The 27689-nt window shown below is 40.6% G+C and overlaps 3 protein-coding genes and 1 long non-coding RNA gene across 5 annotated transcripts; 2 read left to right on the forward strand and 2 right to left on the reverse strand.

Annotated features, from left to right (window-relative positions):
• Positions 1-123: 123 nt before the first annotated feature.
• On the reverse strand, positions 124-1290 carry LOC108089130. Its single transcript, XR_006245858.1, has 3 exons — positions 1057-1290; positions 446-947; positions 124-383 (listed from the first exon to the last, which is right to left on the reverse strand). It is a non-coding gene; the product is annotated as an uncharacterized LOC108089130 (long non-coding RNA).
• A 185-nt stretch (positions 1291-1475) lies between these two features.
• Positions 1476-6500, forward strand: LOC108089218 (putative oxidoreductase GLYR1 homolog). 2 transcript variants are annotated; one of them, XM_017187372.2, is made up of 8 exons: positions 1476-1764; positions 2152-2188; positions 3145-3227; positions 3286-4249; positions 4603-4873; positions 4945-5034; positions 5097-5186; positions 5247-6500. In XM_017187372.2, the coding sequence occupies exons 1-8, from the start codon at positions 1685-1687 to the stop codon at positions 5444-5446; spliced, it is 1815 nt and encodes a 604-aa protein (XP_017042861.1). In that variant the 5' UTR covers positions 1476-1684; the 3' UTR covers positions 5447-6500. The 2 variants fall into 2 exon arrangements, with proteins under 2 accessions (XP_017042861.1, XP_017042862.1); XM_017187373.2 differs by having other exon boundaries at positions 4948-5034.
• Positions 6501-8083: 1583 nt separating this feature from the next.
• LOC108089219 (translocation protein SEC62) lies at positions 8084-10918 on the forward strand. The gene is given in 5 exon segments (XM_017187374.2): positions 8084-8265; positions 8439-8868; positions 8871-9241; positions 9304-9611; positions 10173-10918. Coding segments are annotated over 5 exon segments (1263 nt in total). The 5' UTR covers positions 8084-8205; the 3' UTR covers positions 10267-10918.
• On the reverse strand, positions 10849-14581 carry LOC108089221. Its single transcript, XM_017187376.2, is given in 3 exon segments — positions 10849-13846; positions 13982-14344; positions 14347-14581. Coding segments are annotated over 3 exon segments (3453 nt in total). The 3' UTR covers positions 10849-10991.
• Between the last annotated feature and the right edge of the window lie 13108 nt (positions 14582-27689).

Below are 27689 nucleotides of genomic sequence, written 5' to 3' on the forward strand. Positions count from 1 at the left end.
GTACATACGTAGATATATGTATATTTATGTACTTGGGCACTGGAAAGACTATAAATAAAAAAAACTCGCCTCGTGATACCAAAATAAAAAATATGTCTTAATTCTTACATCGCCAAATATATAATATTTTATCCGAAATTGGCTCAGTGTTTTAGAATTGCACTAGATAACCAGTACCGCAGAGGAACAGAGTTCTTTTCAGGACTAATTGAGATTTTAATTTTATTTAATAGAAAGATAGGATTTGACAAAAATCAAAAGCGAAACGGAAGATTCCAAGCGAGTTGTGGAAGAAGAAACTTTAGAGATGGCACACAGATCGATTTAATCCTCTCTGGACTTTCAAAGCTTCCGTTTTAATTATCGACCAGTAGTTTTAAAGACTGCAAGAAAAATAAAAAATCAAATAACGATACCTTTTTGTTAAGAATAAGTCACAAAGTACCTTATCATTATTGCGTTTTTTATGTTATACAACAGTATCATATGCGAACCCACGTGGAAACGACCAAATTTCGAAGAACAGATTTTTCCGTACAATTGATGGCAATCTGGTCATGGAAAATATTCACCCATTCCACGCCTGCTAATTGCAAAACAAAATGCTAGCCATTATTCAACCCAAAAGTACGGTTTCTTTTTATAGCATAAATGCAACTTTTTACCCCTTTAGCGGCAGCAGTTTCCTTTTTCCCTTTTGTTTGTTGGGCACCAGGTCGCCCGTAAAAGTTCGACCGAGTAGGGTTGTCGCATGTTCCCCGCAACCCCTGCAGCATTTGTTCTTTATTCCTTTTTTATTTGATTGTTTCATATTTATGAGGATTATATGGTTGGGTGTTGAGTATCAGAGAAAGTGGAGTTGGGGGTGAACGTGTGGTAATTTGTTTTGCGGCTTTGAGCGGCACTTTATTTAACTTGACCTCCGGTTAAGTGAAAGTCTTCTCCAACTTTTTTGGTTTGAGAACATGGGGATAAAAGGGAATTAATAACTGCACACTTTCAGATACTAAGACAGCTCATCAGCTTATAAAAATCAAAAGAATAGTTTAGGTTTACTTTTATGAAATATGTAAATAGCTCGTTCGCTTGTTAAAAGCCAGACCCTTTTTTAATATATTAATTATGATACTAAAAACTTAAAAAAAGCCAATAATATACATGTAACACATTCCATAATCTGTAAAGAGAACTAAAGAACTAGTTCACGTTTCGTTATCTGTTCTTATGTTTCAATGAGGGAAGTACAGAATGCAGTGAATATAAATTATTAGTTTAAACGTTATTTTAAATATAACATAATTATGGTTATCAATTGATGAAATAAAACTTTACTACTATAGAATGAATTTTTTTAATAAGACTGTCCTCGAGTTGGCAGCTCTTTTGTGTGACGTGACACTGCCGTTTCTTTCCAACACTAGCCGATAGCAGCCCAAAATGGCGCCTGCCAGCTATCGTGTTTTCCTAGCAAATACTATCGGCTCGGCAGCGCATCACACACACAAAGCGAAAAAAAAAAAGAAAAATACGGGTGGCCTGCGAGCAAATACCTCTTTAAATAATTAGAAATAATTAGAACTGAACACCCGGAGTAGTGGTCCCTATTGAGAAATATAATTATTCGTGTGCTCCGTCCGCCACAGCCAGCAAAATAACTAAGTTCAACATACGCCTGGACAACATAATGTCGAAGAACAAAAAAATGTCGCTGTCGGGCGGCGATACAGCGGAAAAATTTATTTACAAACCCAAGGACTTGATATGGTAAGCAAGGACGAAGGACCTACTATGATTATAAAGGTTTTCTCGATCTTATTGTCCATACAAATAAGAGAAAAACCAAAGCAAACACATAACCTCAATTGCGCTCGGTTGGCGCTCCGAAAAAGAAAAAAAACCAGTGAAGTGTGCATAAAAAAGCAATTAGCGTTGGTTTTTCGACCGCCACGCAGGGCATTACCAATGGAGTCCCACTAAATCGGGAGCTATATTGGCAATACATGTGTAGATTCCCGGCGGCAACGTCGACGTCTCTGCGTTGGCGCTTTTTCGCGCGCGCGCCCTTTTTTTGCGGATATAATATGACCCAATATGAATTTCCTCCATTTCTTAATTGCATTTTCTAATATTCTATTTTTCCTCTATTTACAGGGCCAAAATGAAGGGTTTTACTCCGTGGCCGGGAATGGTAAGCTACACCTATCTGCGATCGGAATATTTACGCTGCGTCGACGTCGCGTCGCTGCCCGACTCCTCTGCCATGTTGTTGTGTTTGTTTTCGACTGTACTTTTTGATTCCGCTCTGCCGGCGTATCTGCCGCCGCGCTGCCAACAGCCACGCACTTGCACACAGCCTTGTTGTTGGTTTTGCTGGCGCTGCTGCATGGCGGAATAAAATTGTCTCTTTTTTGGAGCTGCTATCGGGGGCTATAGGCTACGGCTATATAGCTTTTGATCATGTACAGCTGCGAGATAGAAGCATGTGCGGCTGAGGAGGAGGGGGAGTGACGCGTACGGAGGGCATGGATTTTGAACAGTCGTTGCCAAGGATATTTCTAGAGTTCCTGGTTAATCACATTTGCTGAAAATTTTATTTTTTTTATTGGTTTGGTTTTAAACTGTTCTATCCATATTTGAAAATTTAAAAAAATGTTTTAGTTAATCCTTAAGTTTTTAATGCAGTTTTAAGAATAGTGGTGAAAATTGGTATATGTCATGCTTTTAAACAGTTTTTGTTCTAATTGTTTGTTTAATATCTGTTAAAGTACAAACGAACCTTGTAACCAGCAAAAGTATTGCCTACCTTTCGGTAATTTGTCATAAAATAATCTTAATAATTGTACTTAACTTCTGAATAGGTACAATAGTGTGAGCATATCAGCTTACTTAGTTAGGAGAACCTTAAACTTGATGAAGGATTGCGATATTTTGTTACAAATTCCCGTTTTACAAATATTTTTTAATACATTTTGGCAAAAATATTTAATTTATGAATTAATATGTTTTTATTGTGGAATACATATTGGTTTTTTGTTCAACGTATACTTTTAATAAAAGTGAACTTTATACATTGAGAATCCCGCATACTTAATCCGACTTAAATGCGATAAAATATCAGGTTTTAAAAACCATTACTTTCCTCAGATTGTCGATCCCCCACTTGATCTGCTCAGCCAGCAGCGTCGTGCGAATACCAAATGCGTGTTTTTCTTCGGATCCAGGAACTTGTAAGTTAAAAAATAGTGATCCAAAGTGAGCAAAATTAATTTTTGTAATATTTAAAAGCGCCTGGATTGAGGAGCACAACATCAAGCCCTTTGAGGGCCCCTGGAAGGATGATTTGGCCAAGGTGAGCAAGCCGGTTTCATTCCGAAACGCCATGACGGATATTGAGAAGTATATTGACGACCCCGCCGAAGTGGACGAGGAGGTAAACAAAAGCTGCGGGGCGCCCAATCACGCAACCGAAGCCGATTTCGACAAGATCCGCGATGGTCTGGACAGCGAGGACAACGTGGGAGACGAGTCAGCCGGCGATGGCAACAATGGTGTGGTGGCCCATGTGGTGGGCAGTCCCGATGAGGGCGAGGGCTTGGATGGGGAGATCAATGCAGACTCGTCGGCATCACCTGCAGCAACCCCGGCGACCACAACCAAGTCGGCTGGCAAGCGAACGCCCAAGGCAAAGTCTGTCACGGGTGCGACAGTAAAGTCGGCCAAGGGATCGGCGACAAAATCCGCACAGAAACGGCGCACATCCGCCCATCAGACTCCCAGCGGGACATCGAGTGCCAAGCGTGGCAAGCGGGCTGCCTCCGGGGATGCAGTGCGCGATGACGAAGGCGCCAGCTCCACACCATCGGCCAGACGTCGGGATGGAACCGACGCACTGCTGGCCGCGCTGGCGGCCAAGAGGACACCGAATGCAATAGCTCTGCTCGACCGTCCGGTGGTTACGCGGCCAGAGACCCAGGTCATCGACATGAGCACCCGCTCCAATACGCTGGCCGATCGCGACATCGTACCCTCAGAGCAGACCTTTGGCTTTTTGGGCCTGGGCATGATGGGATCGACCATAGTCAAGGATTTGATATACACGGGGCACAAGGTTGTGGTCTGGAACCGCACCATCGACAAGTGCCAGCCCTTCGCGGAGGCCGGTGCCGAGGTGAAGGACACGCCAATGGATGTCGTGGAGGCCGCCGACGTTATCTTCTGCTGTGTGTCGGATCCCAAGGGCGCTAAGGATGTAAGTTTGTCTGCCAATACTACTTTTTATTTAATTTAATTAATTAATTAATTGATTTTTTTTCATTATTTTCTGTACAAAAGTTTAAGTTGTCCTTATTTCAACTATTAGTTCCTATTGCTTATTTTCGTTTACACTTTAAAATTAACTTTTCTTGCGGGCATCTTGTTATTACGAAATGAAATACACGAACTCGTTGCTAGCGATGTTGTTGTAGTCTGTATAAATTTAAAATAAATTAGAATACAAAAGAATTGAGAAATAAGATATGGGTTAACTTAATAGCAAGCAAAGCTATAGCTTTTCTGGTGTTCAACACCTGATACTAATGTACTCTTCTTATTCACGCTCAGCTCGTTTTTGGCAACTGTGGCGTCCTGCAGTTGAAGGATCTGAATAACAAGGCCTACGTGGAAATGTCTACCATTGATCCGGACACTTCGCTGGACATTGGAGAGGGTATTAAACAGTGCAACGGCCGCTATTTGGAGGCACAAATTCACGGATCGCGTCAGGAGGCAGCGGATGGCATGCTCATCATCCTCGCCGGCGGCGACCGTTCGGTGTTCGAGGAATGCCACTCGTGCTTCAAGACCATTGCGAAGAACACGTTCTTCTTGGGGAGTAAGTGCAGCCTACAACGATTATTATCTCCGAAGAACAATTTCTTAAATTTGTCCTTTGTTCACATCTAGCAGATATCGGCAATGCCTGTAAAGTAAACCTTATTTTGCAAACCATTTTGGGAGTGAGTCTGGTTGGACTGGCTGAGGCGTTAGCACTTGGTAAGTTTTATATTCGCTTTTTGTTTAGCTTTCTTAAATTAACTCCTTATTTTCGTTAACAGCTGATCGTTTTTCAATTTCGTTGAACGACATCATAGACATTTTCGATTTGACTTCGATGAAATCACCAATGTTGCTCGCCAAGGGCAAAGGTATAAGAAGTTTATTAGCGTTTGCGGCTACTTAACTAATATCTATTTGATCCTTTTCAGAAATGGCCAAGGGCGACTTCAACCCACAGCAGCCTTTGAGCCACATGCAGCGCGACTTGCGTTTGGTGCTGAATATGGCAGAGAACCTGGACCAGTCTATGCCCGTCACCAGCATCACCAACGAGGTGTTCAAGCACACCAAGCGCTTGGGCTACAGTGAACACGATTCGAGCGCCGTATTCGTAAGATCCAGGTTTTAACATTTAGTTAACACGACTAACGTTTAAACTATATTTTATCATTTAGTTTAAAGCGTACACCGAACAGAACAGAACATAACCGACACTGACAAAAACACGTAAACAGTAACGCATAACCCTCACTTACCCACCCACCATAAACCCAAAAACAAAACAAATAACTGACAGAGACCTTCGATGGCAAGGATTTCGCGGGTGGATAATAATTGATTATAACAATTAGCACATTTTTGTATGTCCTTGCCATTGGCAGCGTCATCCCAACATTTCGTATTTTTATTTCCAATATCCCCCACAAACAAAGCGTAAACTGCATAATGATTAGACATCATATCTTTCCGGAATCAATTCAATCGCTGTGCTTTCTACGACTTTGAAATGTGTTTTATTGTATTTTTGACGGGTGAAACGCAATCCCAGAGAGGCGGAAGGGAAAGGCGCCGTGTTCTCGATTTAATGTCTGTAACATGTTGCTTTTATCCAAATATCAATAAACGTATGATCATACATAAATTGTAAATGTATAGAATACCGCATCCGAGTAAAATGTACAAAGCACACTTGTGAGACAAAAAAAATTCCGCATGTAGAATACCAAAAGAAGCACGGTCCTCTGAATTTGTCAATAAGACCTCCCCCTTTTCTGCATTTACTCCCATCTTATAATTTCATGTACATCATGCACCTTTTTCTAAGATTTAAAAGTAAGCTAAACGATCATACAGAGTAAACTTGCAAACATATTTGGTGTGGCGGTAAGGACAGATTGGCTTAGTTTTAGTTTTCCTTCCTTATAAAAGCAAAGAAACACAAACTGATACGGAAAACAAAACAAAACACCACACCGCAACCGTAACAGAAAAAAGAACTACAACAACCGGAAGAAAACAAAATAGCGTAAACTTTGACCGCTCTACTGTCGAGGGTCATTATTAATAATAATAATAAGAATATATAATAAATAATATATTTTACTTATTATTTAGTCTGTATTTTGTTGTAAAACAAAGATTAATAAAATGATAATTTTAATAGAGGATGTAAGGAAATTAAATTGATTGAGTTTGCATTTAGTTTTTGACTTTTGCTCGATATAGCGAATATTTATTATATGTATATCGGGTGATATAATATGAGAAATGTGACTGCAATCAAAATATTTTTTAAATGTATTTACTTGCCAAAAATAAACCAGAAACTATGTATTGACAACGATATATAAAAGTGGATTTAATATCGTAGCTAGTTAAATATTTTACAATAATTTCGGACCTCGCAGTGCTTATCAACATAATAAATGATGTAGATTTTCAAATACATTTTTGTTTATAAATTTTTTATTTTACCAGATTATTTTTATTAAAATCTTTCTGATTAATTAACTTAAAAATGGTCGTTTTAGTTTAAACGCTGATTAGTATATTTTAAGTATTTTCGAAAGTCCTCTTGGTATATTTAACAACCGTTTGAGTAGTCGATGTTTCAAGGGAATCTATCGGTTGTCTTCTTATAAAACCATCGACAGTAAGCTAAACGCATTTTCGCTCATGCTCTATCGATAGTATCGTTTAAACATCGATTTTTGTTCCAGCTCTACCGTCAATGTTTATGTGGTGCGTGTGTGGCAGAATTATTATCAAAATTGTTAAAACAATCAATTTTAAGTAAGCAGTTCGTCACACCGAATCTAGAATGTCCGAAAAGAAGAGAACCCGTCGTCGCAAGGATGTAAGTTCAACGTGTTTCCAATAAGACAACCTCTGTGAAGATGAGCGTGTATGGGTGCCACAGTCCAATTGGCATGCCGAGTGTGTTTATTTTTTGTTTTGATAAAAAAGGAAAAAACGTGATTTCGCAGACGAAAAATAAACTCGAAACGAAACGCTGATTTGCAAGTTCAGACGAGCCATTCATATTTAAGATTATATGTGGGGGGCAAGTTCAATGCTGGCTACGTTTTTCTCTCAACTACCTCGTAAAACACCCCCCGCCTGCAAACGTCTATAATTAGCTGTTTGTGGAAATATCTTGACTGCGTATTTAGCAGGGCCTGGATTCTGAGCTTATTTACTTTTCAGTCAATTAACTTTTGGGGGCTACAAAATAAACAGCTGAGCTTCTTGTAAGCTTTTATCCATCTGGCATCTCTGTAAGCCCGTCTTGTAAGCCGATCTCACTCTCCCGTTCTTAGGTCTCTCTCGTTCCCTCTCTTTCTCTTATTACCCACACATGTCAGGTGCAGGCCCACTTATCAGCTGCTCTGCTTGTTGTTGTTGGGGAAAGTTTGAGTACGCGTGTATACTTAACCATAGGTGGAGATCTAGGAGGGATAGGTTAACAAAACAAAATATTTAAACATTTTATAAGCAGCTAAAGAAATATTGTTCAACCAAAAAGTGTTTTTAAGCTTTTGTAACTATGCTGCCTATGAATTCGTTTACGAATACCACTCATACCACTCAAATTTTTCCTGGGATGATGTCTAGTCTACTGAATTTTTTTTCCCAAATTGCTAAGTTTGATCCCTTCAAGTTTTACATTGCATGCCCCCCTGTTACTATACATGTACACTGAGGTGTACGTCTGTATTTGTTTGTTGTGGTGATCGCCAGCTCGTTTGACCAGAGTCAAGATTTCAATACTTTCTAGACTCTCGGAGCAAATGCAACACGTCACGGCCAAGAAAAACTTCTGCTGATTCCCAGACTAGTTTTCAATTTATTTAGTATTTTAAAGTTCTTAATTACAAATCTTAAAAAATGAGCGAAGAGGAGCATTTTGAGGAAGAAGAGGAGCAGGAGATTTACGATGACGGCACGGTAATCCCCCTCGAAAACCCACGTATAGTAAAGTCATTTAAACGGCTTGAAGGGTGACGAACACGAAATTGGTGTCGTGGCCTATATTTGCGATCGATTTGTGATCGAAGCCAATCGATCGTGAAAGTGTATTTTTCGGCCTACATTTTTTGTGCTATTTTCCTTTCTTTTAGGAATACAGCGAACCTGGTGCCCAGAAGGTGGACAAACCGTCGAAGGATGAGAAGAACGTGGCCAAGTGGCTGAAAAAGAACGTCAAGACGAAGAAGACCAAGTTTCTGAGCCACATCGTCGAGTACTTCACTTCCAGTAAGGCCATCGATGCTCTGATGAAATCGAAATTCGCCGAGGGCGACAGCCCACTGTTTACCACCCGAGAGCAGGTGATCGAGTTTTTGGACGTGATGCTGGAGCACAAGTTCTTCCATCGCGCTAAAAAGGTGCCGGTCACCCTGGAGGAGATCAGGGGCAAGCCCAGTGGCGAAAAGAAAGGAGACAAGGAGAAGGAGAAGGACAAGGCGAAGGACGACAAAAAAGACACTGATCCGGAGGGCGAAAATGGCCAGGGCGATGGAGGTGCCTCTGGCAACGAAAAGGAGAAGGAGAAAAAGAGAAGAAGAAACGAAAGATTCGACTGGACATGCACCCCGAACAGATCTTTGTGGACGGATCCGAGGCTTACGTGTGGATCTACGATCCCATTCCGCTTCACTATTGGATCTTTGGATTTATTCTGCTCCTGGGCGCCGTGGGCATCTGCCTGTTCCCCCTGTGGCCACCACTTTTGCGCAAGGGTGTCTACTATCTCTCCGTTGCGGCAGCCGGATTCCTTGTCTTCATTTTGGCTCTTACCGTCGTGCGTCTTATCATTTTTACCATCGTGTGGGCATTAACTGGTGGCAAGCTGCACTTCTGGATCTTCCCCAATTTGACCGAGGATGTGGGTTTCTTTGCTTCCTTCTGGCCGCTTTATGAGGTTGGTTTTTAAGTCAATTGCGAGTAAACGAAAAAAACCCAATATTTATTTATATTCAATAGAGCAACTATAACAGTGACACAAGTAACTCGTCCACCAAGACCGACAAAAAGTCTAAATCAAAGGACAAGAAGAAGGACAAGGAGAGTGACGCCGAGGATACTGCTGTAGATGCGGACGGGGATGCTGATGGCGATGGTGATGTAGATGCGGAAGTCTCCACCCTTGAACCAGAGAAAATCGAGCTTATCAAGGAACACGACACCGACATGGAGATCCGCAAACGCCGCAAGGTGGGAGCCGATGAATACGAGGATGACGATGTGGAGGAGGAGGAGCCACAGGCGCCGCCCAAGGATTCCAAAGCTGGGTAAGAAGGATCCGCTCACTAATGACGAGGATTCCTGCTTTATTGCTCGAATTTGTATTTATGATTTGTTTTATTTCCTCCGGGCCTTTTCTTTTGTTTTTTCATAAGAAAAACAATACCAAAAAGCGCAAGCTACACACATTAACTTTAGCTTTTAATTGTAAATCTTCTTTGTTCCTTAATAAATAATATTGTATGATAAAAGTGCATTATTAATCCTATTATTTGTTTGCGTTCATTCCAATTTTATTTCGTTTGCGGAGCATGTCATTTGTAAATACATTTGTGAACTGTGGAGGCTCATTTTGTTGGTAGTTGGTTCTTATACTCATTTTTATGACCCATGGTGAACTTGTTTCTGTTAAAACTTGAGGTATTCTAATGGTGATGTCCTAAATTAAGTCATCAGTTTTGCCATTAAAGCTTTGAGTGGAATCTGAGTAAGTTGTTATTGCATCCTTTTACATTTTATTAACCATCCTTATACATTGTACATAATGTATTATTTATACTTTAATTAAATGAACACTGTTAGTAAATTCCATCTGTTTTTTCTTTCAGAACACCACGCAACTCGGGATCCGATTCAGAGAGCTCGAGTAAAGATTATGAGATAATCAGTTCAAGTGAAGTGCAAAACGTTGCTGGCAACTAGGCTGGAGAAACCACAATATATATTAATATTTAATGATCCACATCTAGCTAATTGATAAGACATAGAACAAGAATCACACATCAAGTACATCAGCACATACAAGATTCCAAGTACAGCGAAATAATGTCCCAAAAACAAAATACGATCGATGTCGTAGTTTTCGATTGATTTTTTCCAAACAGCTTTTAATTGAAAGTAATCCACACAATATGTATTTGAAGTAGACGTGCAGACATGACACAACATTTCCTAAATGCAATTTTAAGTTGATCCAGAGAGTGTCGGTTGGCCAGGCTGCTGTTGGGCCTTGATTTGCCGTATTAGTTCTCAAGCCTTTAAACAAACTAAATATTACTTATTTGTATTCCTATGTTTGTAAATGTATACAGTGGAGCACTGGACGAGTGCAAGAAACGATTGCAATTGATAATAATCATAGCGAGTACGTAGATGTGGGCGCATGCATCTTTATGTGCATAAATATTTACTCTACATGTAATTAAAGAGAACTAACAACTTAAAGAAATTAGTAGTGTAACACGCAATTAACTATTATATAAATAAAGCTAGGCAATTCTGATCTGATGTGAGAGATATTTGAGCGTTTTTTAGTTCTTGCTCGAACGTTTTATTAAAAAATATACAACTTAAATGAACAATGGTGTTTACATTGTCTTTTTGGTACAAATATTGCTTATAGGTATAAATAACAAGGTTAAAATTGCTTAAAAGAGTTGTTTCGAGGTTTTGTAATCTATGTTAGTTATAAGTCGCAGAGGCTTTTGCGATGTATCTAATTTTTTGGTATATGAATCTAACGAACTACTTTCCTCCGTTTTGCATCCAGATGTCCATGCTAATTCCGCAGCGCTATTAACCTCTGCCGTTTCATAATCTTGAGAAGTCCCAGATCCTAATCCCGAAATACTCGTTGTTGCACTCGACAAGGATTCTTCTTCAGTAGCTAATTTGTTTTGTAGTGGTTCCAAAAATTCTGAAACTGACATGGCTTGAGTTGTTGTTAGTAGCTTTATAGGTTTGGTCATCATATTTTTAAGATTGGTTTTCAGTGAGTTGTCTATTTGCTTCCTTGTTTTTTCGCTCACTTTAAAAGAGCTGCAAGAAGCTCCCATTCTTGGTTTTTTATGACTTTCAACACCTTGTTTACTTTTGTTCAGCTCCCTTGTTTTGTATTTTGTATCTGAAGAAATGTGATCCGATTTGTTAACTGCTGAATTTTTGGTCTTAAGTTCTAGATTTCGTTCTTGGTTGAAACTTTTAAAATCTGAATATGAAGTATCCCAATTCAAGTGTTCAGTTGAACTTTCACCAATCTCTGGAAAGCTGTTGTACTCATTTAAAACCGAATTTTCTGCATTCGCATCACTAAACTTTTCTGAACTTGAAGGCTGCTGGATATCGTAATAACTGGTGAATATTTCGTCCTTTTGAATCATTCCCTTTTTCTGATGCATCAAGGTTCCATAGGGTTCTATTGTGCTTTCATTTTGTTGCATGTTAAATGATAATTCAAGTTCTTCGTACTTGATCTTACGACTTCGGTATTTTAGTGGATGGGCTGGCCAGACGGGTAAACAAGGTTTTTTATGTTTTTTCCGGCTTAATTCATTAGGAGTTGCTAAATGTGCAATTGGAGTTTCAGGTTTGCTTTCGTTATCATCCGTATTTGTTCGTAAATCAGTCGTTTTCCGTTCGACGGGAAGAATCGGATCAACGATTCGAAATTCAAAAAGAGAAATGGGAATATCTGGAATATGTGGGATATATGGAATATAACTTGTCTTGATATACCCTATATCCTTTAAATTTCTTACAAAGGTGGCGGTTTGGGGCTTGGGCATTTCCCCGCAAATATGAGAAACTATCTCAAAGGATTTCACAAAACTCCGAGTGACCGAATGTTCATTATTTCTACATAATCCAAAGTTATTCACCGGTATTTGCGTTTTCACCAAATTCGTAGATCTTGGTGCAATTTTTGCTTCCTTTTTAATAACTTGTCTTTCGTTGGGTTTTAACTTACTATTAATTTCCATTCTCTTCGTATGTAAATTATTTGTTACATTTTCTTTACCATAATGGATTTTACAGGAAGAATGTGTTGAAACAGAATGCACATGACAAACTCCATGTTCGCGTCTTTGAATTTTTATGTTAATGGGTTGCTTTTTTATATAATTACTCTTCGCGAATATGTTATCTGATTTAGATATTAAAAAGCCATTTATGTCCTTATCCTTCTCAGTCTTTTGATCTAGTAACTTCCCATTCTCATTATACTGTTTTGGCAGTTCTCTTTTACTAGGAAAAGCTCTAAAGCTATTAAGTCTCTGAATTATTGCACTTCCAATTGTCGGGTTAAAGGTTACTTGCTTATCTAATTTTTCCAACTTATCAATTTTTTCAGGAATTCCTTTTTTACCAGTGTTTATTTTGGGATTATTTTCCTTATGTTGTCCGCAACGGCTGCACTTTGAAGATATAAGTTTAACATCCGTTTTACTATTTGTTTTTGATGAAGAATCCTCTATTTTATCAAACTCCCGTTCCCAAATATTGGTAAGTGCTGCTGAGAAGAGATTGAAATAATCTTGATCATTCGCTGTTTTATTAGAGGTAAGTACAGGCTGTTCAGTTAATACATCACTTAACAAAGAACTGGATTCACAATCGCTGGACGGATTCTTTGCCTCCTTAGTATTATCCACCTGCTCCATTTTGGAGTCCTTGACAATTTGAAAATCTTCTAAAGTAATTGGGGAGTTCTTTGAAGAACGTGGACTCATTATTTGACCTATAAGAGAGGCAAAAATGGAGGATGATGTCGCAGTTACTTTATCCTTATCATTTTCATTGTTTTCTACAGGACTTTCTTGTTGGTTTGAAGGATTGGAGGTATCTCTGCTCGGGGAGCTGTTGCTTAAGCTGTTAGAGTCGATCCCAATTTGGTTGATGGTCCTTACCAGATTTTTGCGTACTGATTTCGACATGAAAAAGTAAGGTTGCTGAATGCCAGATGCGCTTTCGGATGTTGAAACCATCAAGGGCTCCAGGCCACTGTTGAGCTCAAATTTTAAGTTTTCAATACGATTATTGGGCAAATCCCGTCGTGGATCAATGTAAAGTGATTTCGGTCGATGGAGAAGATAGCGAGCATTGTTCGCGACGAGAGCATCTTCGGAAGGACCTTCGTAGTGATCAAAGGGACAGAATTGGCTGGCCAGCTCGCTTTCGATATCCAGTGAATCCTTTGACTTTGTTGCAGTCAATCCACCGCCCTTCTCCCGTTCGTCTGGTGAATTTTGACTGCCCAAAATATTACTAACCACTTTGGCGAGTGGGGGCAAAGGACCACTCCTGTGGCACCGAAGGGGATGAGAACAGTAGCTGCTCCTCTTGGAAATAGCTCCTCCAAGGGCATTCATAATGGAATTCGTCAGCGGAATAAAGTTGCTTTCAAACATATTACTATAACTTTGGTAGTTGCTTTGGTTGAAAACGTTTTCGGTCATGTTCATCAGGTTAAGTGGTGAATCCGATCTTTGTGGTGGTGGTGGTGACTCCGATTGTGGTGGTGACCCCAACTCTAGTGGTGGCAAATCGAACTCTAATGGTGGTGACATCGATTGTAGATGTGGTGACCTCGTTTGCAGTGGTGGTGACCGCGTTTGTTGTGGTGGTGATTCCGTTTGTTGTGGTGGTGACCCCGTTTGTTGTGGTGGTGACCTCGTTTGCAGTGGTGGTGACCCTGTTTGTAGTGGTGGTGATCGTGACTGTAAATGTGTTGACTCCAATTTAGTTTTCGGCACAGTGGCTTCCTGTTGGCGAGGTGGCATCTTCTTTGGCTTTGCATACAGTCCACATCTACCCGGGTATAACTTGCTTTTAACCACTTGGGGTCCACCAGTATCACCAATATCTTCCTGCCCGGCAGTTGCCCTCTCCACACCTCCACACTTGATGCAGTTTGTCTGACAAGTGGCCTTGGCTTTCGCGGGTTTCCTGCCCTTGATGCCCACCTTCATCCCAGTCACTTGGCTTTTTTGGGCTTCACCACGGAAGGTTGCTTCAGGAGAATCCTCTGGCGTTCGGCGGACAGCTCGTCGCTGGAGGATCTGACTTCGGCCATGGGGCGTCTGGCCAAACCGCACACCTCGCACAACAGATGACGGTTCACAGGGATGTGGAGCACCGCCCGGGGAAGCTTCTCGCACAGACACCACTCCCTCTGCATCGAATGCCCGCTGGCCATGTTGTTCATGTACAGCGAGTACAACTTGTAGAAGCGAAACATTAAAGGCGAGCGATATCCGTTTTTCGTTCAGCAATCAGATCGAGCTATTTTTCGAATGTCAGGCGGCAGTTTTTCCGGCAAATCTTGTCATTGTTTTTGTTTTAGTGCTTAAGCTAAACTTGAGAAATAACCTTTCAAAATATAAAAAAAACTTGTTTACCTTTTTTCTTTGTTTAAAATAAAGTTAATGGAACAACTTTTGTAGCCACTGCATATTGAGAATGGCCCTTTGTCATGTTTTTATTTCAAAGAAACCAATTAAAGATGGTATACAAAAAGCAAGGATAAAAATGCTACTGCAATCAATGAATACAACTATTGTTGCTTACAAAACAACACTTAACTAAATATACGTACAATAAATTAAAAAAAAAAGCTTAATTTAAAGGTGTTCTAAGTTATAAAAACTTTTAAATCATTTTCAAAGCTTTGTGCGTTTTTCTTCAAATAAATAAACTAAGGGCAATATATCTAATAGTGTGTGTGATTAAGGTAAAGTTTTTTTAAGTGTTGATGACTGTTGCACAAATATTTCCTTAGGAATTTAATACTGTGAGTAATGTGCACTGGAGTTATTCTAACTTGCTATTCACTTGTCTTCGCTGGCAAATTCTGTAATTTGCAATTGAAGTTTTTGTAGCCAATGATTGTACGTGGTTTTTCCTTTCATCGAGTGTAGAAATTTAATTAAGTCTGTGCTGCATTTTTAATATGCATATTCAATAGTTATTGTTATTGTTTTTTGTATGGTTGTCCGAACCGAAGAGCTACTTTCAATGGATTCCTGTGTCCTTCGAGAACAATTCGCCAAATGGTATTGCATTCACTATGCAAACTCGCCCACTTCCTGGAAAAGGAGATTAGTTGCCTGCCAAACTAAGAGGAATTTCATGTGAATTTTCATCTTCAATTACAGTTGAGGCGAAATTCTAAACACCCACATTCATATTAACACTTACAATTGACAAACACACTTCACCTCACTGCTTTATATTTATTTGGATTTTTCCTGCAATAAATATGAACCCTGCCATTAAGTGCAAACAATTGACCCAAATACTCGGCTTCTACGGCAGCATCTTGTTTAATTAACTCGATAGCATTTGATTGATTGGCCTAATCCCTCAGCTGCTCATCTAAGCCCACCCATTGCAATAATATCCGAGAAGCCAGCCATCGAAACACCCATTTTCTCCGGGAAAAGTCAATAAACACATTAAAAGCGCATCGCCTTACAAAATGTTCTGCATCTTCGGCTCATTGAGCAGCTTTTGAGGAGGCGACTCTGGATCCGAGGCCAAGGCGTTTGCCCGGGGATTTATGCACTCAAATCAAACGGAGCGATAAATTATGGAACTAGTCGCTATCCAGCCGGGAGTTTCGGAGTTCGAGTTGCACGTTCCTCTGTCCATTTTGAATTAAACGCCGCCTGTCTGCGATTTATGCGCGCCACTGGCCATAAAAATATTATTTCCAGACTGCGGACTATAGCCCCTCCAAATCGGCGCCTAATTGTTCACCATCGATTGTATTTCAAAATATTCGTCTACGAAATGTACTTGGAAAAAAACATACCTACTAAAGATAAAGATAACCAATTGGTTATTGTTAAATATGTTAAGTAATCAAGTTGTAGGCAAGACTTCGAACCATTTTTAACCAAAAAAGTTTATCATATTACATTCCATTAAGTTTGTAATTTTTTTAATGTATACAAATATTAACCATAGCCTTTGTATTAAAAACATATCTTAAAATACCTTAAAAAGTTTTTAATACGATCTCAAGCGGTTAGATATTTGTAGAAATGATTCTACAGTTTGTTGTTTAATATCTTATCACTTAAGATTAAATAATTTTTTCTTGACCTTTGAAATAGTTTTTTCTTACCCTGTATGCAGCTACAAAAACACATCGATGTCTGCGATTGGAGCAACAAAATTATTTACTCCCTGGTGAGGCATTTTAATGCGTTTTTATTGCGATACTTTTAGCGTCATTTCATTTTCGGCATTTTTCTTTGCCATGGAATTTCCACCGCCCCAAAGTACCGCCCCATTTTTGCTTTGCCTTCGGTTGCCGTAATTTTTGTAATATTTTGGCGTGGCTTTTAGTTGGCGTTTATTGCATTTCCTTCTGCATTTAAAGAACGGACGACCGTCCGGAAATTTAATGTGTGGAAACTATTTAAGGCATGCATACGCATGCAAAACGTGGCTTTTCGGGGTTCAAAAGCTGCAGCTGCAGGGGCGGAAAACTCCGGTCGAGGAGAGAGGAAAATGGGGAAATTGGTGGCCAACGGGGAGAATATTTTTGCATGCAACTGAAGTCGCCCGGGAAATTCACGGCATTCTTTTAGGCTGCCGTTAAATGCGCCCCAGAATCCAATTCTGAGTTGCGTTTTTCCTTTTCCTCTTTCCCAGATCAAAGTTAATGATATATATATAATTATCCGCAATCGCCGGTCGGTCGACCTCCCAGTGCAGCAATTTAATTAGGTTCCACCTCAACTTTAATTACGCCAGCTATTCTCCAGCAGTTCCACAACTTGGACCAGAAATTCCTTAAAAAAAAAAAATGGAAAACAAAGATGCATTTCCAACTCAACCGTCGTTCTGGGAAATTCCAATTGTATATTAAATACTTGCCATTAAGTTTGAAGCAAATTTTAATTACAATGCCGTCGCTTCCGCCATTTAACACAAAAACAATTTCCGCCGGCGCATACATATTTTAGATCAAATATTGCAACTGGCTGCATGGTTGGTGGATAACCGTTGGAAAAGGGGGTTAAGAGGGGGGATGGGGGGTTTGGAGCACCCAAAAAGGGGATCGGGATGTGGGAGCTATCGCTGCCTAAATGGTTTTTTCTTTTTGCCGCTCGTTTGGGCGGCTGGGTGGCCATGAAATATGAAATTCAGTTCGTGGCTACGTGACTTCGGAGTGTCTATTTTTCAGCAGGTCGTTGCTGAAAATTCGGGGCGTGGCAACTCCGCCTTCCTTCTATCAGTGTATATATGTGTGTGTATGTGTATTGCAAGTGTTGCATGATGCACAAACGCATCCTCTGTTTACTTATTCAACACAATTTTCACATTTCATAATTCAAGTTGGAGTAGTTTACCCGCTGCAAAATGATGGCTGACGTGCAGTGGGCGTGGCTCTCAGGGGGAGCGGTGGGCGGTGGGCGTGGCGGTTGTGTTACGCATGCGTAACTTCGCTTTTGGGCATTGATGTTGCTCCCATTACAATGTATGTTCCGTTTAAGGTTTCTTCTTCTGCCATTCGTTATCTCTTAAGTTTCCCAAGCTGCACTTTTCCCGCTTTCCCTGTTTTTTGGATAGGTACTACCAACATAAGTGGAAAGCGCTGTCTGGGAATCTCCGAGCGAGGCGACAACCTTGAAAAGCACTCAACAAATAAAAGCCAGCACTTCCCCTGCAACTCCGTGTGTCCTTCGGTTACAATTATTATAGTTCTCGTTATTGCAGAGGCACATCACGTATCCGCCGTGGTGGCCCACTCACGGACTCTACTCCTGATGCCTGATTCTCGGATGCCTGGATGCCGTTGACGGGAGCGAAGTTTGCCTGGCACCACAAAAACTTGTGCTTGATTTGCGAGTAATTCGCACACGGGAAGAAAGCAGCTCGTGGCCACCGAAATCAGGATAATAAAGGGTGTTCTTTATTTCTCATTTGTGCTAATTCCCTTTGCCTGGCTGACAATCAACATAGGGTTAAATCTAAATGGTGGGAAAATGTATTAAATTAATGTTGATTAACTAAAATAAATACCATACAATTTCTCTACAATAAATATGGTTTTAGGGCAAATATATTGTTAACAGATTTTGATGGTGATAAAAATGTTTTTAAAGATGTTAATCGCAACTAAGGATACATTCTTCTTTAATTAAGTTTTAAGAAACACTTTAAATTATTAAATATTATAAATTATTTCATAAAATAACCGATCATTTGATTTACGATTTACATTTAATGGACAGAATTCAACAGAAAATTTGCCCAAAATCCACTGAAGTTACATTTTCTTCAACAATCCTGATAAAAAGTATGTAAACTAATATATGTTTTTAATAAAAGGATGCTTTTTTCTGTAACTTAGTTCCTATTTCTTTTCAGTGCATCTGTGTGGGATGGCAGAAGTCAAATACCTGCTCCTGATTGCCTCAGTATGTGAGGGAATGTGTGCCTAGATTGGATTTGATTGATTGCGGACTGGGACAGAGTTTGCCGGGAATGTAAATCCTGCACGAGGCCGCTTTAATGGCTGTTAATCGAGAGGCCTCCGCAGAATCCTTAGCAAGTATCCTAAGTTACAGAATATATTTTGCTTCTTTTTTTGGGAAAATATTTGGTGGTGAGGCTACTTTCGGGTTGACCATCAACTTCCGTTGCCGTAAAAGCACTTCTAAAGGTAATTGTTTAAAAATGGACTTTATTCAGTTATGGCGCAGCGCCCTGTCCTGTGTGGCCACACACACATGCATATGCATCCGCATCCCCATCCGCATCTACATCCGCATCCGCATCCGCATCCTCATTCGTGTCCATATAGCCCATAGATCGGCTGTCTAGTCATGTGTGCTCGCTGTCCATGTAAATTTTAAGCAACTCTCCAAACTAACAACCGACGCAAATTGCTGCTGTTGCGGTTTATTTTGTGTTGCAAAAATATGCAGCAGCCAGCCCTTGCCGCCTGTCTCCTGGTTGCCCACTCAGGATCCCCAGGATCCCTGCTCCCGAGTCCAGAGTCCTGCTGAATCCCTTTCCCGCCCCCCCTGCATCTGCATTCCCCCTCCGTTTGCTTGGGGCTCTGGGAGATGGGTGATGCAAAATGCTGGATGCTGAATGGTTTGGGGATGCTCCATAGACCATAGTGGCGCATTGTTGTTCCTGACTTTTCGCTGCCCCTCCGATGCTCCCCTGGAATTTCCCCAGTTTGTTTGTTGTGATGTGTGTGTGTGCTATAGTTTGGCGGGCTTGTTATTTTACCCAAAAGCTGTTAAATTGCTTGAAACAAAACAGTGCAGCTCCATGGGAAGAAACTGATGTTTGGGGCAAACCGGGGGGGATGGGGAGTTCTGCTTCCGGGGAATACTATCCATGTCCATAAATATTAAAGTGGGTGTCAAAAGGAATATGTGGTGCGAAATGCTTTGAATGCGGCTGCTAGCATCCAATGAACGTGCGATTCGACAATGAAATAAATGTTAGTCGCCCCCCTTTTTTCCCATTTTCCCCCAAAGAAAATCAACGAACGTGCTCATGATCCCTTTTACGGATAGCAAATCCCTCACGAATAAATCAAAACAACCAAATGCGTAGACATGTCCTCCATTTTTGGTCCACCACAATGCCGCTTTCAAAAGTTTTCCCCCATAAAACGGGTATTAATTAAAAGTAAAAACTTGCCCGTACACCTTGAATGGAGATTTCGCCATGCATGAATATTTTAATCAAAAATCCTGGCAGAAGAAAATGAAAAGAGCAGATTTTTTTCGCTAGTATTGGTCAAAGGATTTGCCTTTTGGCTGCGAAAGTTTCGCTTAAAAAATTATGCGCGAGACGAAGTTTTCTCGTTTATAGAGCAAAAGGGCAATAAAGAAAAAAAAACCAAAATTGTTCCTTATTATTTATTGTGTGAAGGGCTCTTTTTTCTAGGGATGTGTTAAGAAATTATGTGGCTCGTTCCAGGACTCCTTTTTTTTTGCGTCCCATCTGACATTGAACTCCTGGCGAACTACTGGCGGATTTTTTATTAAGTTTCAAACGCTCAAGAGCTTTGCATTTTATCTGGCTGGCAGCCTTTGAGCAGGCTTAACTTTTGGACTGCTCAAGGAATCGAGCCCTTCTTATTTGTTATGAAAACTTTGGCTTTTTGGAGGGTTGGGGTTTTGGGGGGTTAGGAAACGACAAGTGCAGCGCGGTCTTAACGTCTATGAAAAGCTCCTCGAGAGTAGACTTTTGAGTCCTTCGCGGGGAAAGGGGGGAATATTGGGTAGTGGAGAGTGGAAAGTGGGGTTCTGGGCATAAGGATCCATGCGTACGGCCTCGAAACAAGTTTACTCCTTAAGAGGAGCCACTTGTATCCTGCGACTTCTTGTATGTGCGTGTGTGTGTTTGTGTGGGTGTGTGTGAGAGAGAGGGGATGTGTTTACCACTACTTATTGTTCGGTGGGGAAGTCGATGGCTTCCTAAACGGATATACCGACTTCAAATAGTTTTTTCCTCTGTGTGGCCCATTCTTTCATGCTTTTTTACGGGCATTCCGCTTTATGCAGTTGTTGTGGTTGCACTTTTTGTTTGCCACGGAGTTGCCTTGTCGGTTCCGCCCAGAAATTGTGCTCGGCATCGGGATGCGGCAGCACGTGCCAGAGGTGTTTCCAAGTCTCCAAGTCGGTTGGCTCCTCCGAACTCCACACTCTGTACTCTGTACTCTGTTCCCCAAACTCCGTAACTCGTGCCAATGATGAGTTGTGGAATATTCTCGGGGAGTCGGACTGCTCCGGGCAACCGACAAAGAGCTTCTCGACTTTGGGACCCTGTCTCCTGATACGAGAATATGTGTTGTAAACTCGTGTCTGCAGATGCACTTTAAGGAATATCCCTAGGATACTGTACTTTGTACTTTGTTTCTAGAGCTGCAACTCTGAGAATATCCCATAGATATTGTATTTTGTTTTTACAGAACATTAAAAATAATATGCTTTATTGTTATAAAATTGATTACTTATTTAAAGCTTAAACATTTAAATTTAAACTATTTTTTCTCCTAATTATTTCAAATTTAAAACTAAAATACTCAACCCTAGATTTCTTGATGCATTTGATTAAAAGTTTTTATACATTTTCAATATTCTTGCCAGAACATTAAAGAATTTCTTCTCAAATTTAGATATTTATTTCATTTTTACTCGTACTTCCATTATGTACTCGTTTTTTTTACTTACTTATATTGCCAGTTATTTCTTTACATTTTCTTAATCTGATATAATAATTATTGAAATATTCTCAAATAAATTTCTCTAAGTGTAAACTTTTTTGTTATCTGGTCCAGTGTGGATTTGGCCCAAGAGCTGGTCGAAGATTCTCGGATTCCCAGGACTCTGTTCTCGGTATTTGGTGCTCGGTGTTTGGCGTTCAGTGTTCAGTGTTCAGTGTTCAGTGCTCAGTTCACTTGCTGTTTTATATTTACTAACAGCCACTTGAAGTTCATCGCTTGCAAACATATTTTCACTTCGCCCCTCCGGAGTGTCCACCTCCTCTCTTTCAGCTGGCGAAAGTGCTTATCGCTTTATGATGGCTTCTGTTCAGTTTACTTCGGTTTAGGTCTGTTATCCTTCGCCTCACGGGAATTTAAGACACCGGTCGTGTGTCCAGGTAAATGCCATAATTATGAACTTAAATTTCGACACAGGCATTAGGCCAAGCCATTTGGGTTAATAGTTTAATTCCGGGCATCGGGTATCAGACAGAACCAACTGGCAACTTTTCCTGATCACTTTAAATAACCAGCTATGGTTTCTTTTTTTGCGAGTTAATTACCCACCAGGCAGACAACGTAAAATGAGGGGAAAGCCAAGTTGGTTGAATTTGTGAGCTGCATAAATTCATTGCGCTTATTAAGCCACCGCCAACACGCAAGACAAAAAGCCTGGAAAAACTGTTGTTGGGGGCGAAAAATGGAACTGGAATTGGGTTTCAGCTGGGGTTTTTCTGGATGGTTTGGGTTAGGGGTTTTCACGGCATAATCACACCTTGACCACCTGTCCACGCTGATGCTTGTCCTCCTGCATTTTGCCCCACGGTGTCCTGGGTTGCAGTGCATTTAATCTCGACAACATTTCCTTTGCCCATGACATTTCCTCTACCTGCAACCCCAAAACCCCTTCGCTTCTCCTCCGACTTCCGGTTAGCCTTTTTTTTACTGGTTTTATGCCCCAACCCTTTGCTGTTGGCGACGTTGTCGAAAACAAAAATTAGTCCTGCCGTAAAATGGGCAAAGGAAGTGGCAAGTACCAGTCCAACCGACCACCTGGATTCCACTCCCCGCTTTTCCCCACTTTTCCCATCGACCGACGACTGCGACTGCAGCAACCGACTTTGGCAGTAAAAATTCGTAATGTGCTGCTAATTAAGTTCAAAGCATAGTTTCAGGCGCTGTTCCCAGTCAGTCTAGTCCTCCTCCTCATCCTCGTACTCCCCCTCATCCCTCTCCTCATCCTCGTTCTCATCCTGGTGCTGCATTTAGTCCTGTCCGCAACCGCCAACGGCCTTTGCAGTGGATCGCTGGATAGTTGGTTGCTGCCTGGATAGATTGGGGTTGCGGGATGGTGGGGTTTACGGGGAGTTTTTGGGGGTTTTGGGGGCTTGGGGGCTTGGTTTGGTGGACTCGAGCCTGTTGACAGTTCCAATCCTCAGTGCATTTTCGTATGATTGCCCCGGAAAATCCCCCCGCTCGCTCCGAATTGCTCCTCGGAGTTTTCCGCTTTGTGGCCGGTACATCCTTTATCCTTTATTTCACGCAAATAAAATACAAAAATTGATTCCGCTCTCAAAGGAGAGCCGGTTGCCATGGCTTCGCCGGGGATCCCAACGCCTTAAAGCAAATCCTTTACTGTGGCAGCTTTGCCAGCACTTGACAAATTCTCGCCGGATGGGAACTGCAAAAAGTGTGCTCCACGAAATCAGGAAAATGCCTGAAAGTAAGCTTAGAAGAATCTTCATATAAACTCTATTTATTTGAATAAAATTACTGCTTAGAATGTTTTTTGTTCTACCAAATAGTAGAACAAGTCCAAAATAAAATGATGAATGCAATTATATTCACTTTGAAATGCTTTATTACTTAGTTTTTAAGGAAGAAGTATATTTTTAATATTTGTTATATTTAAAAAACTAATATACATAGTTTGAAAGAAACAGATGCATAATATAATATACATATTAATTATTACAAATAAAAATTGCAAAAATATAGTATTTAAGGGGATACCTTTATTTAAATCCATTTCATAAAACGGATTTGGTAACTCTAAAAACTGTGGGATCTTATAAGAAGAACAAAATGAAGTTTAATTTGTGTGTGATATTCATACACATGAATAAATGATTTTATTATAAGTACGTTCCTTAAAAACTACAATGTAGTCAACTCTCACAAAAAACTTCTTGTAATTGAGTAACTTTCTTTAACCCGCATCCGTCCCTTAAAATCTGTAACATATTAGCTCCTATGTATCAATTTGATACAGGTTTAAAAACATGCTTAAATTAAGTGAAATTAAAAAAGAAACCAATTTTTTATATATTTATTATGAACGTTTGTTTATTTTGAACAAAAAATGCTTTACATGAATTTTTTAAAGACAAAACTTGAGCCAAAATCACAAATCCATATAAGAATCCATTTCGCCTAAGTCTGAATCTTAAGTTAAAGTTTGTATCAAATTGATACAAAGAACGGATGCGGGTTAATAATTATTTTTTTGAGTACACTGTGTTGATTGTAGGGCTTCCAGTTAAGTCAAAACTTGCGGATTGAGGAGACAAGGAAGCAGAACTTAACTGGCGTGTAAATATTTTGCTTGGGCGATTCCCTGGTCATCATAAAAATTTAAGGACCCTTGTGAAGTGCTGCGGACACTTTTGACAGGTAGTCCAAAGGGGGAGGAAAGGTAAAGGGGGCGTGGCACTTCATTTAACGCCACTTAGAAGCGAATTCACTCCTGTTCGGTGTCCCAGTGGTGAGCTCGCAAAAAATGAAGTGGAGCAGGCCAATGCTTTCGGTCTACATCTAGAAGAACGCTTCCTCCGTATAGCTTTGCATCGACAGTTCAGGTTAGCGAGACCCATCAAACTCTGGAGACGCCTCTGCAGATGTCGTTGCCAATAAAGCCTATAAGGATTGAAGAAATATCTGAAGTTATCCAGTCCTTACCGAAAAATAAGGCTCCAGGAATTGATAGAATTTGCAACGTAACGTTGAAGGCCTTGCCCATAAAAGCGATTCTATTTATAGCTTTAATATTTAATGCTATTATTAGGACTCAAGTGTTCCCAAAGCAATGGAAATTAGCAGCAATTCAGATGATCCACAAGCCAGGTAAGCCAGAGGCTGATCCTGAGTCTTACCGTCCGATAAGCCTCTTATCGTCCCTGTCCAAGTTGTGGGAGAGACTCATTGCCAATCGAATAGCAGTTATCATGAATCGAGACAATATCTTGCCAGACCACCAATTTGGTTTTCGAAGAGGACACGGCACTGTGGAACAAGTGCATAGATTGGTGAAACATATTTTGCAGGCCTTTGATGACAAAGAGTATTCCAACGCAGTTTTCATTGATATGCAGCAAGCCTTCGATAAGGTGTGGCATGTTGGACTTTTGCTTAAAATCAAAAACCTCCTACCTGCCCCCTACTATGGTCTTCTGAGATCCTACCTAGAAGAACGGGAGTTCAAGGTCAGAGTTAGGGACAGATACTCTGATAACTATAGAATGAGAGCAGGAGTACCTCAGGGCAGTGTGCTTGGGCCGCTGCTTTACTCTTTATATACAGTGGATATACCAAGCCCAAACAGACATCACATGATAGATCCTTCCAAAGCTTTGATTGCTACATATGCAGATGACATTGCAGTCATCTACAATTCCAGATGTCGGAGGGAAGCAGCAAATGGAATACAAGAATACCTTAAGGATCTTTCTGCTTGGTGTAAACGTTGGAATATGAGAATCAATCCGCAAAAAACTACGAACCCCTGCTTTACACTGAAGAGACTTGTATCTAACACCCCTGAAATCCAGCTAGAGGGAGTCAGTTTGGAACAGCCGTCGCAAGCAAAATATCTTGGTATCACACTGGATAAGCGCCTTACGTTCGGACCACATCTGAAAGCAACAGTCAAAAAATGTAACCAAAGGATTCAGCAACTGCGTTGGCTTACACACAGAAGGAGCACTTTGCCGCTGAGATGCAAGAGGGCAGTATATGCATTCTGTATCCTGCCAATCTGGCTTTATGGTATTCAAATTTGGGGGATCGCAGCCAAATCGAACTACAAAAGGTTACAAGTGTTGCAGAATCGGTTTCTACGTACCATTACTGACTGTCCCTGGTATGTGCGTGGCACGACACTTCACAGAGACCTAAATCTACACACTGTGGAAGAACAGATTGGGAGACACACAAGCCGATACCGAGATAGATTAGGAAGACACCGCAGCTTACTGGCTAGGAATCTACTCCCAGCGAGACCTTTGAGGCGTCTCAAAAGGCAAGGCTTTGCCAAGACGATAAGGAATCAATAAGAAAATACTATATATAATCCTCTTCTTAATGCTGAGGTTTGGTTTACTTTTCTCATTGGTGACACCTGTGTTGTTAAGTACTTTAATTTGCTGTACAGATTCTGCACTAAATAAATAAATAAAGAAAAAAAAAAAAAAAAAAAAAACTCCATCGTGCACATTAAATTCATAATTGCATAGATTTAGCCGCCATTAAAAATGCAAAATGCGTCTCGTGCCGCAGATGCGGCAGATGGAAAGCGTTGCGTTGAAAAAGGGGAGGAAAAGTCGCTGGTGGAAAATTGTGGTGATGGGGATGGGGATGGGGATGGTAACCACCACTCGTAACTTCATTGGTCGCATTAGCAAAGTTTCGTCGCCTTATTTATATGCAAACTGGACTCGAAACTCGAAAAATGGGGAGGAGGGCCAAGCTGCCTGCCACAATGCAACTAATTGCCACAGAGCTGAAATCCTGCGACGGGGACATATTCAAACTCGTTTTTAATGCGACCAGAGTCTAGTGTTGATTAAATACTCGCCAACTGTGCTATCGAGGGTCCACTTTGATATAGGGGCTTGTGGCCAGTGATATCGGGGCTGTCATTTTTGCCACTCCATCCATTACTCCATTTTTTTTTTGTATTTTGTGAGCCACTTTAGACCCACTTGTTGTCGCACAACCAGACAAACATGAAGCGAGCAGCCAGCCGTTTTGCATAGAGTGGGCAATAAAACTAAACAAAACACAGAGCACAGAACACGCAACGCAACTGTTTCGAGTTTAGTGCGCCTTATTGCGCCTGGGGGCATGCAACAATATTTGTCGTGCAGTTGATAAAACTGTCCTTAACTGTCCTGCTCGATGGTGGCTCAGATTCACCACCCCACCCTTTCCTCTCTACCCTCCTCATTGCCAGGACTAAAAAAGGACACTGGCAGAGCATTGCCGCATTGTCGTTTTGTCTGATGAGTTTTTAAGTACAGACAATTACAAACGACAACCGAGGAGCAACAAAATGCAACAAATGCAATCAGCCAGCCGCATTTCAGAGTCGCTTACTCGCTTACTTGGCCAAGTCAAGACCACGCCATGCCACGCCCCCTGCCCTTAGTCCTTCGTCCTGCCATTGACGCCCTCCCCCCTTTTTGAATCGCTTTTCTGGAAGATAGTCACTTAGATAGTCGGGGAACTGCGTTTGCGGTTATCACATTCTGCTGGGCAGTTTAGCTGCGTAATTGAATTAAATTTCGTTTTAAAATGTAAAAGGCTTTTGATTTGGTTTGCAGTCCTTGACGTCGTTTGTACTCCATAAAGTAATTAACATTTGTTTCAATTGCTGTTCGAGTGGGAAGAACCCACAGAATGGAAATAAATCAAGAACGAAGTTGGCGAGAAGTTGAAAGTTGCTTATTTTTCAAGGATAAAAGCTTTGAGAAAAAATAAATAAAATAAACTAAAGAGGGTACTTGGAGGTTTGATTACATTTAAAATCATTATGGAAAAAAATCTTTGTCGTTGTGTTGTCAATAAATATTCCAGGTTTTATTTGGTTTTATGATGACCTTTTATTTTAAGGATTTTAATTTCTTCTGTTGATTCAATGTGTTCTCGTCTTCTTCTTTTTTTTGAATAATTACGTTCGTTCGACAATCGAGTTCACAATGTAATCGATATCGGTTGCCTTATCTATGCTTAATATAAAGTACACACTAAAATACAACGCATAACAGAATGTTCATACTTTATGCTATTTAGTATAAATTCACCTATGTTTACAATATTCACA

Source organism: Drosophila ficusphila, unplaced genomic scaffold (genome assembly GCF_018152265.1).
Source record: "Drosophila ficusphila isolate 14025-0441.05 unplaced genomic scaffold, ASM1815226v1 contig_84, whole genome shotgun sequence".
Taxonomy (NCBI): Eukaryota; Metazoa; Arthropoda; class Insecta; order Diptera; family Drosophilidae; genus Drosophila; species Drosophila ficusphila.

Bases quoted from the DNA above. Each gene is read 5' to 3' on its own strand.
- LOC108089218 (XM_017187372.2), top strand. From the start codon at position 1,685: ATGTCGAAGAACAAAAAAATGTCGCTGTCGGGCGGCGATACAGCGGAA. The intron at 3,228-3,285 runs GTAAGTTAAAAA...AATATTTAAAAG, and splicing joins TTCTTCGGATCCAGGAACTT to CGCCTGGATTGAGGAGCACA. The intron at 5,035-5,096 runs GTAAGTTTTATA...TTTCGTTAACAG, and splicing joins GGCTGAGGCGTTAGCACTTG to CTGATCGTTTTTCAATTTCG.